Here is a 12948-nt window from a genome sequence, read left to right on the forward strand (position 1 = left end):
AGACTGGTTCTGTCAGCTCATTCTGCCCTTTGTGGGGAATATGCTTCACTTTAGCAGCAAAGGGAAGGACTGGTGAAACATGCTCAATGAGGAAAAGGAAGCAAGTTAGATTAAGTCAAAACTGAAATTTGAACTTATACCTGTCACTTTTTCTCTCTGTTCCCTTTTCCCATGTTGGGAGATTGCAGCTTTTGTACAGATACTACTGAACCCTGATATTTGCTTTAGGTCACCAAATGTGTGTGAATGTATACATATTTATATATATTCTGACTATGTGTATATAAAATATATGTGTAAATGTGTTTTACATATATGGACAGCTCTTTAAAACGGTTGTGCAGTGGTTAGCACTGTTACTTCACAGCGCCAGGGTCCCAGGTTCGATTCCCTGCTTGGGTCACATTCTCCCCGTGTCTGTGTGGGTTTCCTCCGGGTACTCGGGTTTCTTCCCACAAGTCCCAAAAGACGTGCTGTTAGGTGAATTGGACATTCTGAATTCTCTCTCTGTGTAACCGAACAGATGCCTGAATGTAGTGACTAGGGAATTTTCTCAGTAACTTCATTGCAGTTTTCATGTACGCTTACTTGTGACAATAATAAAGATTATTATTAGTAGTAGTAAAGGGGAATATTTGCAACCTGGGTATTTTTAATATTGGAAGACTATGGGCTACATTTCCCACCTATGTGTTTCTCAGTGGCATACCATTCGTTGGTGGCGAGTTTCTGTCTTCCCGCCGCTTGTCAATGGGGTTTCTCATTAAAGCCACCCCACACCACCGGGAAACCCATGGGCGGTGGTGCACTGCCGGTGGGAAAAGTGAATCGCAATGACTGGAGAATTCCAACCTATATTCTTTCAACTACATGATCTAATGGATGGGCAAGAGATCTGCAAATTACATGTGCAGTGGGTTTGAAATATAATAGGGGCGAACAAATATCAGTGTGACAAGTAATGTGCAGGCCTTTCTCAGCCTTGGTTCAGTGGTCACGCTTCCACATCTAACTCAGAAGGTCTTTGAGACATTAAAGGTTATTAAGACATTAAATCGAGGTCCCTCCGCCAAGATCATATGCAACTGTTTATAAAAGGTCAGATCAGTTCTCCAGATGCCTTGGTCCAAGCGTATCCCTCAGCCAACGCCATTGGTCATGTATTTTATTGTTAGCACATTTGTGCTCTGCTCAAGTTGGCTGCCAAGTTTCTCTACAAATGTAATTCATTGGTTGTGAAGCTCATTAGGATGCACTGAGTACAAGTGGAGTGCTATATAAATACAAGCTCTTTCTTTCTGTAAACCTGCAAAACAATTCTGTTTGAAATTATTGTGTGCAGTGTTCCTGTACTGGCACAAGAAAAGTATGACGTGGGGGGGGGGGGGGGGGGGGGCAGGTGTAAGTTAGAGGAAAGAAAGTAACTAACACATTTTACACAAGAACATGCAGTTTACTGGAATACAGTTTCAGAAAATCTAGGGAAAAAATGATGTAGCATTCATTATGAACTGGGCATTCTAGGAACGCACCAGGAGTTACCAAATTTTCACTAGACATTCTTAAACAGGGAAAAACTTTTGCAATGAACTCAGCACAAACCAAATTAATAATGCCAGATGTAGGACTCCATTATTAGTGAATGAATAGAAAATAATTTATTGAACATAAATGTCAAAATTTACAGCACAATAATGACAATTAAGCATGAACAAATGTGATTTTTGACAAGATGCAGAAAGAAAGACACAATTGTGTCTGATGGAGAGTTTATGACAAGATTATAGTACCTAAACACCAGACTATGTATCAAGAGTTAGGTAACTGTATAAAGTGCCAAACACTTACCCATTTTAATAGCTTAACAACACTGAAACAGAGTGTCTACATTTAATAATTGCATTTCACAGTAGATAAGACATTATGAAATAGGCCTGCTGGCAAAGCTAAGCTATAAATAAAGAGATGCAGCCAAATTTCTAGAACCATGCGCTAAGATGGAATTTTATATTTTTACATTAAAAAAATTATTTAACATTGTGAAGTCTGTACCAGAAAATTCTGACTTCATTACATTTCTTGCCCAAAAATATTAAAAAAAGAAGAGACAGAAGATTCAACCAAATAATATCACACCAATTCAATATGCTGGATGCCACGTCATTTCTTTAATTTCCCTTGTAGAAGAAGATCATTATTCTCCAGAACAAGCGATTACACATGAAAGCATTATACAACAGTGGCAGCCTCACAATATCATCTGTAACTTAGTTGCGTCATAAGACTCTACAGATTTTATACATAGAAAATGTGTATTACCACAGTGTGGAAATGTTAATCTTTGGTTTCATTCACAATAAACAGTTGCTGTTTATTGGTACTGTGTTACTCAAATAATAACAATACTAAAATACCCTTATATTCAAAAATCCACTGGACTCCTGGACAGTTACAACAAATATAAATAAGGTCCTATAACATCAATTAGGGCAAAGTGTAAATCTTATGAACTTGCATGTCCTCTGATTAAACGGTATGTGGCGTTTGTGGTGATGGGGCCTATCCATTTACATTCACAGATGTGGCAGGTAATAACAGACTAAAGTATAACAGTTGAAGACCATACAGAATCATAGATAAATTTACACCTCTAGACATCACTATTGATTGAAGCCCCAGAATTCAGAAAGATGCCTCAAACACCTAGACACTTGAATATTCCAATAATGTTTGATCTGCAATTGGTTGACAATTGTGGTGAAATCACCAGATATTCTGCTTTAAGTGGACAATCACATGATAGAGAATATTCATCCAAGTGTAATCCTCATCAAACATATCATATCAGGCAAACTATACAAGGGTTTTTACAGCGGCACATAGGTTCAAATGGGTGAATTCTAAATGCTGGAACCTGGTTGGTGAGAATCCGTAGCAGCAATAACAATCCTTACTATGATTAAATTCAGGATGGTTAGATTGCACTTAATATTTTTGGAATGACTTAAAATGGTATGTGCAATTTATTTTGTTGGGATGCATTAATGAATAGCTTGGTGTATAGCAATAATGACTGTGAAATTGTACAGTCATTACAGAGAAATAAAACTAGCACTTAAATTTATATCTTAAAATCAGTTTTCATGTAAAGCTTTTGTAAGCCAATCCTAATACACTAGCCACCAAATGCTCCTAGGATGATCATGTTTCTTCACTAGGTCCCCAAGTAAAGGTTGTTGTGCATTATTTGACAACACTGCACACCTTGGGCGAAATTCTCCTAACGCCCAGCCACATTTCTGCGTCGACCGGCCGGCGGGAGTCTCCGTAACACCGGCCGGTCAATGGGGTTTCCCATTGTGGGGCAGCCCCACGCCGTTGGGAAACCCCCCGGTGCCGGCAGAACGGAGACTCCCGCCGGCGGAGAATGACGCCCCTTATTCTTACCACAGGCAACCAGAATTCTGTACTGATTGTACATCTAGGATGTTATAATAGATACAGTTAGTTTACATATCTGCTGGATGACATCCCCCGCTGTGTTCATCACTTGCTTGTATTATTTAAAACTATGTTTTCCATCAAGGCCCTTCCAACATTATTTTTTTGACTTTATTCAATTTTATATGGAGTTCCAATGGCAAAGTGTCAGACTGCATGCAATACATAATCTTACAGGTCACCCTGAAACAGCATATTTATATGCAGTTACAGAAAAATCTGATGTGCATTGTGTCAAGATGGACAACAAGAATGGTACAAAGTTATTTACATTAAAAATGCGTGCGAGCAGTCATTTATATGAACACATCATTGTGTTGTATTTTTGACTCAATGGTTAAATCATTAAGTCAAAAATCTCCACATGAGACAAGATGAAGTGGATGTGGGGGTCACTGCACCTTGATGATTTTAATGCCTGGGTTTCATCTGTTTGGTGCTAGTCAGCTGCCCGTGGGAGATGGGTGGGATACAGCATCTGGTCAGTGGGTGGGAGTAGAAAATTGGCTGACAGGAGCCTGCTGGCACCACAGGAATGATTGCTGGCAATAACCTCAACGGAAGAGGATTTAGGAGGATCGAAGGGGGGTAATGGGGAAGGAGGGGTCTAAGGGTAGTGGTGTGAGGGTGATGGGGGGAAACCCAGAGGAGGGGAGTGGCTAAAGTGTCTACCTATATGGTCCTTTCCTCCTATATTCACCTACAGGAAGACCAAGATGACATTCCCATTCAGGACACATTTCAAATTGCAGATGGGAGCCCCATGACATCAACAGGTCCTGATCTGCATGTTTAAAATGGATTCATCCAACCTCAGGCTTGTTACTTGCTCAGAAGAGCAGGTTAATGTGAAGACAGTGTGATTGATATGGGATTTTGGTGCGTTAAATTACCTGGCTGATTTTAAATGTCCACCTTCTGATGGGACGGGATTGTTAAAATTCGTCCCTTATATTTAGGATTATTATAAGAATTGGTTGCAATGAATGAAATGATCAAAACATCAACTTAAACCATTAAGTCAAAAGTTAAAGATTAATTTGCGAGTAATTTGGACAAAGTGCAATAAGCAGTGAGGCATATCACTCAGTTTGGGAGCCGTAGATACTGTGATATTACTGGATTACAACTATTGGTGAAATCACCAGATTATGACTTTGTTTAAATTCATCACAGAGCATTTCATTCACCAATTGGTCTCTTGACGGAAAAGTGATTTAAAGTTTCAGCAAATAGGAAAACCAGGATTAAGTATTCAGTTGCTTTATTGTCAACCAATTGCAAGTCTCAAAGTTATTGTAATGTGAAATTTGTGAAATTGCTCTCAGCCAGTCACAATCATTATTACTAATTTTAATCTGACCTGTGCATGGAAAGAAGACTAATATCTGTTTGGTTTGGTTATTTAAAACAGGTTTAGAACCGGCAAGTTAAATATGGTGATTCTCACAAATGTACCTAAAAAGTTGGAAGAACACAAATTCACACCTGCAATAAATTCTCAAAAGCAACATCATATATTCAGCTGCCGAAAAAAATCTGTTTCTAATCACAGGCCCTAAAATCTATTCTAGTTGGCCTTCGAATCTGTTTTTCAGCTTGGAATATGCTGACTTGAGCATCGTTAGCTTAATCACTAATAATAATGATGATGGGTTGCTTAATGATAGATTGTTCGATGTGGGACATCATTTGACATCTCCTTTACGCTCCCCCTCCACCAAACCACCCCCTCCAACTCCCATCCCTTCCCCCTCCACACCCATATACACACATCTTTCTGAAACATTTGGAAATAAATTCTACCTAGAGTGACTAAGATTTTAACATTTAATGCCATACTTTAGCGTTTCTTTCATTTTTCATAACTGGAATACAAAGGAAAGGTTCAGCTCCCAGTTGTTTGGGCATGTCAAGTTACAAATGTCACAATGTGTTTAGCTATCTGTATTTGCATTCTTACAGATATACATTAGATCACCACCTGGGAGTTCATGTCACCCAACATACAAGCACCTCTGTTCACTAAGCTAGGGCCCTTATGCTATTGGGGACAAAATAACAACGGATAGGTGAATTGAAACCACATGACACTTAATTATAACTGCACACATGAAAGTGCCTTAGGAGTCAGAAAATTGCCTTGCACTGTTATGGGTAAAAGATTGTAGACAGTAGCCATAATTAATTCACTATCTTCACTTTAGAGTAATCTGCTCATTAGCATTAGGTTTTTGATTTTCATTTTCCTTTATCCAACAACTGTTCCACACAAAACCCATTAACTAGAACCATTGAACTTAAATAAACCAATCCAGCACCAAAAAGCAAACAAATATACATAGATGCTATGAGCAGTAGGTTATTACATTTGTTCAGTGTGTGGAATTAGAATTTGAGACAGTCGCATCAACCAAACCCTTGATCAATACAACTGTTTTCAGTTTATATTAACATGGTCTGAATAAGATCCAGCTGCCATGATCAACTCTAGCTGGCTCATTTCAATAAATAGAAGCAGGGACTTAAATAATATTCAGTTCAACTAAGTGACTCACACTTGTAGTGTTTAACTCTTTGCTGTTCATATTTTCTTTCCCACTTAATTTATTTCCCTTTTTTTCTATTTAACAGAGGCCATATGCTTTAATGAGTCAAAATACTAAAAAAGCAAGAACACTTGAGTCTAAGGAAATATTGCCATTTTGTTTTCCTCTTCCTCATAGCTGTCTTAACTTGCTGAATGATAAAACATTTGCTGAAGATCAAACGTTGGGAAATCTGTCTCCTGGACATGGTAACATAAAAGTAGTGAAATCGTTGTTTGTTAGCTTAACAAAATCAGATTGCCAGTTCCAATTATTAATTATGATTGTGATTTTTTTTGTAATAGGCTAGCTTGACATGGAGAAAATGCTAGTCTGAAAAAAGTCATACCATGTCTATGCTGATTGTCTCTTTAGTAACACAAAAGACACTTGATTCAATGCATATCTCCATGAGATAAAAAGCGACTACTTTGAAAAAATTGACGAAAAGGGATTTTTATTCAATGTTTTGTCTAGACTGTATTGTCAAGATCACTATTGTTCAGGCTTCTTTTTTTTTTGAAATTTTAACACAGAATCATGGACATATTTCTCACTCACTACCCTCCTGTCTGCACTCTACAGCTGGCCCTATGCAGCTATAAGAATAATCCCCAAAAGCCAGGTTTGAGTTATCCCTTTACAATTGGCTGTGGGCACAGCCAACACCACCTGCAGTTAATGCACAAACTCAGCACCTCAGCCTCTCAATTTTTTTGTCAGAGTGTCATCACAACACAATATATACAAAATTCTTCCACAATATGCAACAAGTAACAGTTTCCATGCATAAGTCCTATTCAAAATGAAATTGGGCATTAAAATCAATCATTTTCCAATACTAACCATACATTAGCTCTATAAAGAGTACATATTCATGCATAAATCATAAGTTTAGTTTATCTGTTTTTTTTAGTTATAGCTGAACACATAACACTTATAAATACTGTATTAAGACATGACTCTGAAAGAAACACATCTGAACATAAAATTACCTCAAAGGACTGTAAAAGTATGAAAAGTGTAAACTCCGGGGTCCTTTATCAACCAGCATCAACTTTCTAATTCATTGCCATAACATTCATATGTCTTCCATGAACGCATCAAAGTATACATGCCACCTTCTGCAAAATTATAATTTAACAGTATAAAGCTTCAAGTCACAATTTCCAAAACTAGCTAGTATTTTATCACATAAACTATACATTAATAGTTGAGGTATTTCTGAGAAATTGTCAAAAGCTTGCACGGTCTGTGTCACAGGCCCACCCGCAATAATGGGGACTTTGGTATATTCTTGAAACACTTTGGTATTTGTAAAGCCAATCACGTACCTCGGGAATGTTAGTGCACATGTTCTGTGTCAGAGTTGAAATGAAGATGAGTGACAATGAGTTTATATAACGAGTCAATGAGGAGGTTCACTTTGCTAGTACAGTCAATCCCTTCTGAATGGTGTGTTGACTAAAAATGATTGTACTTGCTTTCAGTTTATTTAATAGAGGATTGTCATTGAAGTATCAAAAGTAATCTGTTATGTTGCTAAATAAATATAAAATGTAGAGAGGGCACTCAATGGAAATTGAAGCTTTTTCCACATATGAGGAAAACTTAACCCAGGATTGCTTTAAGACCTGAGTACATTATTAAAATCTGCCTGGGGTTAGGATGCATTACACGTCGAGACACTGTATAACATACTTAAACTCCTTTTAAATTAATATGCTGGAGATTTCCTTGTATTGTTCCAGGCTTTTGTCGATCAAGTTATTTTGGACAGGGCGATTTTCTTTGCAGTTAGGATGCTACATCCTTATGCAATGAATTGTTCGATCGTAATCAATAAGATGATGAGAAATTCTTCAGCAATGATTCATCAGTACATAATCCTTGCTGAGACTAAGTTAATTTATTAATTATTTTTATTTTCATACATGCAATATAGAAAGTATGTTTATTCTCAAAATGACCTAGTTGCTGTTCTGGTAGGACAGTGCAGGATACAAAATGTAGTTACATATCATTTGAATCACATTGAAACATAGAACCTAAGCAACAGGATTCAGTTTTGCAGGAATATACAGAAGAGAATAGCAACAAAGAATGATTTAGTGGATGGAGAAAGAATGCTATATTTTTTCAATTTTCTTTCAGCCAGGAGAAACATTCACTTCACTGAGATCCTCCAAGAATGCCCTTATGCTTCCTGGATTCAGTTAGATTTCCTGAAAGGCATTTATGCAACTTTTGGCTTAATTTAAATCTTTGGCCAAGTGTGTAATCTAAACATTCTTATTCCAAAAAGAGTTTTCGGTTCCATATTCCCCTTTTTGCTTATAAATACCAGGAGCCATAGTCACAATCAAGGATGTGAGGTGTAAATGAGAGAGTATGTCCGCTTTTCCCAATTCTTTTAAGACATGGTTATGTTCCTCCTCTCTCTCCGTGATCCAAATCCCAGAATTGCTATACATGTTATCCCCCTAAACTAAATACTTGGCTATGCCTCTGCCACGAATGTCCACATTAAAGCAAAATGTTTACAAATGCAGATGAGTAAAATTCATAAATTAAATAAATACATAAATACATACATAAAACAGGTTTACACTGTGCCTTTTGCAATTATGCAATTATCAATTACATTTCTGGATAGATTACCATTTAATAAGCTTCGCAGAGTCAGAAGCCTCTGTTTTTCTTTTCCCAAAGCAAAACATGTGCACTAATATCGTCATCAGGGGCTGTAACTATCATTTAGGCAATCAAGGCTTTTGCCCGGGGCAGATTTTTGGCAACATAACTTGGATAACCCCGCCTGTCAGATTAAGTTCAAGGGCAAATGTTGCCCTGTTCTCCTCAATTGTCTCGGTCAATGACGCTTGCCCCGATTACTTCACAATGTAGGTACCAATGGTGAAAGGCTGAGCAGAAAACTCTGTTTCTAAAACTGAGGTTTACACAAGTTTCAAAGCACAGAGGTCTACAAATAGTCATCGCTTTGGTCCAAGCAAGGCACTCGTCTTGTGGTCACTCTGTATAGGGTAGTCTCCTGCATCACTGTAAAAAGGTTTAAGGAATTGTTTGTCAGGGTGTGTTGGTAATTTACAGGGCTGAGAGGTTGAGTGCGGGAGCAGTTACAAAACGCAGATCGTGCAAGGAAATCTTTGGTATCAGACGTGATTTTTAAATCACAATTGAACTTCAGTGAGGTAGCCTCTTTGGTTCTCACTATAAATGTCTCTACAAAGTTCACAACTGGAAGCCTTTTTTTGGCTTCCTACTTAATACTACTAGATTTGGTTAAAGAATCAAGCTTTACCACATCACAACAAGACAGAAACAACATTAGAGGAGTTTTAGCGAAATACCTATCAGACATTCCATCTGTGCCTCTTCAATAGTACCTTAATATTCATTTTTAGCAATGTACTATTTTGTCATAATGTTATTACTCTTACATAACAAAAGCTTGGTTATTTGTGGTTCTTTTCTTTTGTGAATCTGGTAAGTTTTTTTTTCAATATACTAGTGTGTAATTTCGTCTTCATCAACAAGGTGCCTAACTTCCACAACAAAGCAAATTAGTTCATTGAAAAAGAACCTTTATCATTAGATGGTACTATACCCGCATTTTAAAAAATTCAGTTTCCAGTGATGTCATGTCTCATAAAGTAGCTCGAGACATTAAAAAAAAAGGTTTTGGGGTTTTTTTCGGTGAAAAATTCTCTGGTTTTTTTTTGGTATTGTATATGGCACAAGTCATCTTGTAGGTATTGCAACAACAAGTCGTGTGGTACCATCCTATGTGATTATCATTAAGGCAGCTGTTGCTATTGGCACAAGTTTTCCTCTCTTTCTCTCTCTCTCTTCGTTTCTGCAACTAGCCATTGAGTGACAAATCATTTTTGATCTTTATATTTTTTGTGGGGGTAGGGGAGGGGAAAAGGGGGTGGGGGGAAGAGTTGGTTTGGGATTCCAATCCGTGTACAAGTTTGTGTCTTTTTTTATCTTCTTTGGTGACAGAGACAGTTAGGAAATAAATTCCATCCAGACTTAAATATCAACAAACACTTTTAATATATTTAGTCTATGACTAGGTCATTTCCTCATACAGGCTATTCTACAATGACCTTTATAGTGCGAGAGTTTGTCATGAAAATTACCCGAATATGTACTTTTATGTGCTTCCAGACCCGCATCAACAGACAGTGACACAGTGCAACTTATCTCCCGACCAGCTCCTTTATAACCCCGCCGTGGAGCAAGGTGTACACGTGTCTCCGATTTGATTTTCTTTGGAACTTATTTATTTTTAAAAATCGTGTCTTTTATTTGGTTTAAAGCCTTTTTTTTTGGTTTTTGTCTTAATTCCAGAGTGTAGTAGCAGAGCATGCCTGCTTGGCCTACTTATTCCCTCTTGTCACGCTTTGGTAAAAGTGCTTGCAGCTGATGCTGGTTGCCCAGTGGTGGTGGATGGCTCGTCCACCCATCTGTCCATACTTCGGCGGCGGGCGTTCATGAAGAAGTTGCTGACCGTGTTGAGCTCCAGCCCCAGCTGCTGAGAAATGGTGACCTGCATTTCTTTGGACGGCCGTTTGTTTTCCTTGAATATGGCGATCAGGGTGCGGCGCTGGAGATCAGTGAAGACAAGGCGCTGCTTTTTGGGGGTGGTGGCTCGATCTCGGTTTTGCTCTTGCTCTTTACGCTTGCAAGCTAAAAGAGAGAAAACAAAAATAGAGAGAGAGAGAGTAAAAAAGAGTTTAAATGAGAGGTATACATTGAGGCTGTGCAATGGAGGGGGGGGGGGGGGGCAGTTGGAATACTTTTTATACCAGGAAATCTCCTACACCCATCCAGCAGGAAGGTCACTCGTTTGCAAATTAATTGCTGCTAATGCACCGCATTTTTGCAGCACGAATAAAGGTGTACGGGTTACTTATATACAGATGGATGATAGCAAACCCCACATGCGCAGTTATACACAGACATCCAGACGTTGCTCTCCAACGTTCCTCGAAGCGTTATGTGAAGAAGGCATCTCGCCTTCTAACACACCATTCAAATACTTAAAACTGTATGAAGTGGCTGTACTTATGTCAAAGAAAAAGTTAGGGCTTGTCCATTTCAGTGTAGCGCTCTTTTAACGGTGAAGTGAGTCTTAATTGCTGTCAAACAACCCCTCGCACCGAAAATTAACTTTTGCAAGTGTGGTGTCTCATTCCAACAGATTTTAATTTTGGTTAGAGATTTTTGAAAGAACGTTTTTGCTTCAGTCATTTGGTGTACAGGGCACAAGGTTTGCTGAAACGGACATTTAGTTGAAGCTTTTTGTCATGCACTCAATTGGACAGTGGTAAGTATACCAATGTCAGGACAAACAAAAACTTTATAATGTATGAGAAGAGGGTACGGTTGTTTCCCCCGGCATTGGCATTCTTGTGATTGATCTGATGACAAGATGGAAAGCTTCAACAAAATGTATTTTTTCAGCAATTACTTTACTTTCTACATCTTATCATGCTCTCTCCCTCAATCTAAAACGCCCCGCCATTCATTTTGCTTTCTGCACCTGATTTGACAAATTCAATATTCTATCTTACACTTCCCGGTTTACACATTGGATTGCTCTGTAAGGATTCTTCAATCTGATTGGTTAAGCTGATTGCCCTCTTCTCACAGGTCCTACATGTTCTGGAAGAGGGTGTTGCAGGTTTTTTTGTGTGCGTGCTTTATTTGATTGTCTGAAATGTGCTGCACAAGAGGCCATAGACAGTGTTTGGGCATGTGGAAGTCTAACAAGCATCACACTATTTGTTTACTCCAGCAAAATCTGGCTGATTACATGACTTGTGTTACAGTTCAGGCACTCATCAGTAAGATATAAAACACATTTATTGTTTCGGTCTTTACAATGATCCCAGAACATGTGATAATGCTCAATACCTCAACGATATGTGAAAAGCATTATTATTCAAGTTTTATTTGCAAATAAAACATGAGCTCAGGCTGAACACTGGATTCCTTATATCGTTCCCAAGGCTTGAAATGTACCTATCAATTTCTCCTTGAGGACACTCGGTTTTCTTTTTAAATTTAAATCAGAATATTGAAGATGCTGCAAATTGGAAATAAAAGCAGCAATTGCTGGAAAGATGCAGCAGGTCTGGCAGCATCTTTGGAGAGAAACAGAGCTAACATTTTGAGTCTGAAAGACTGAAAAGATTCCTTGTTTGTTTGACTCTCTGAATGTTCACTAACCTCAATGTTTAGTTCAGTCATTCAGAGTGGAAACATTAACTTTGTTTCTTTCTCCACACGCGCAGCCAGACTTGCTGAGCTATTTTCATGCATTTTCTGTTTTGATTTCTTTTTAACTTGGAGTATCATCATTAGTTGTATCCATGGAGCTCCAACAATGTCAATCTTCACAGCATCAAGGTGCTTTAGTCCTCAATAAGCACTGTTTCAGGTTCCTGATTTTCACAGCATCTTGTTTATATATGTGATTTTTTTTCAGAACCATCCCTGAGATTATGTTAGAAAAGGAAGGAGGCAGTAAAAACTTGCTCTTTGTATTACAAACGCCCAATCCTCAGTTAATACATTGCTCCTGGAATCCACGCATGTGCGCTTTTTAAAATCCAGTTTCCCTCGATACTTGGCTTGCACTCCGGCTGGCGTGACACTAAGCTCTGGGAGATGGCTCTCTGTAATGGATTTCACACTGCTTGGCTTTATAGAGGTGAGTGTGGGAGCTAATCCCAAGTTATATAACCACTTTTGTGTCAATGGACTCCTGTAAATACTTTTTATACACAATGAAGTGAAAACATAACTGCAACCAAAAATAAAATGA

At 38.2% G+C, this 12948-nt stretch overlaps 1 protein-coding gene across 3 annotated transcripts in view; it reads right to left on the reverse strand.

Annotated features, from left to right (window-relative positions):
* Positions 1-1690: 1690 nt before the first annotated feature.
* LOC140395091 (hepatocyte nuclear factor 6-like) overlaps positions 1691-12948 on the reverse strand; it is a 129410-nt gene continuing 118152 nt past the window's right edge. For 2 of the 3 annotated variants that reach the window (XM_072482483.1, XM_072482481.1), the window contains one exon: positions 1691-10805. In XM_072482483.1, the coding sequence (XP_072338584.1) occupies positions 10513-10805 (293 nt within the window). In that variant the 3' untranslated portion in view covers positions 1691-10512. The remainder of the gene's footprint in view (positions 10806-12948) is intronic. The other variant, XM_072482484.1, reaches the window with a different exon arrangement.

This window comes from Scyliorhinus torazame, chromosome 18, assembly GCF_047496885.1.
Source record: "Scyliorhinus torazame isolate Kashiwa2021f chromosome 18, sScyTor2.1, whole genome shotgun sequence".
NCBI classification, from domain to species: domain Eukaryota; kingdom Metazoa; phylum Chordata; class Chondrichthyes; order Carcharhiniformes; family Scyliorhinidae; genus Scyliorhinus; species Scyliorhinus torazame.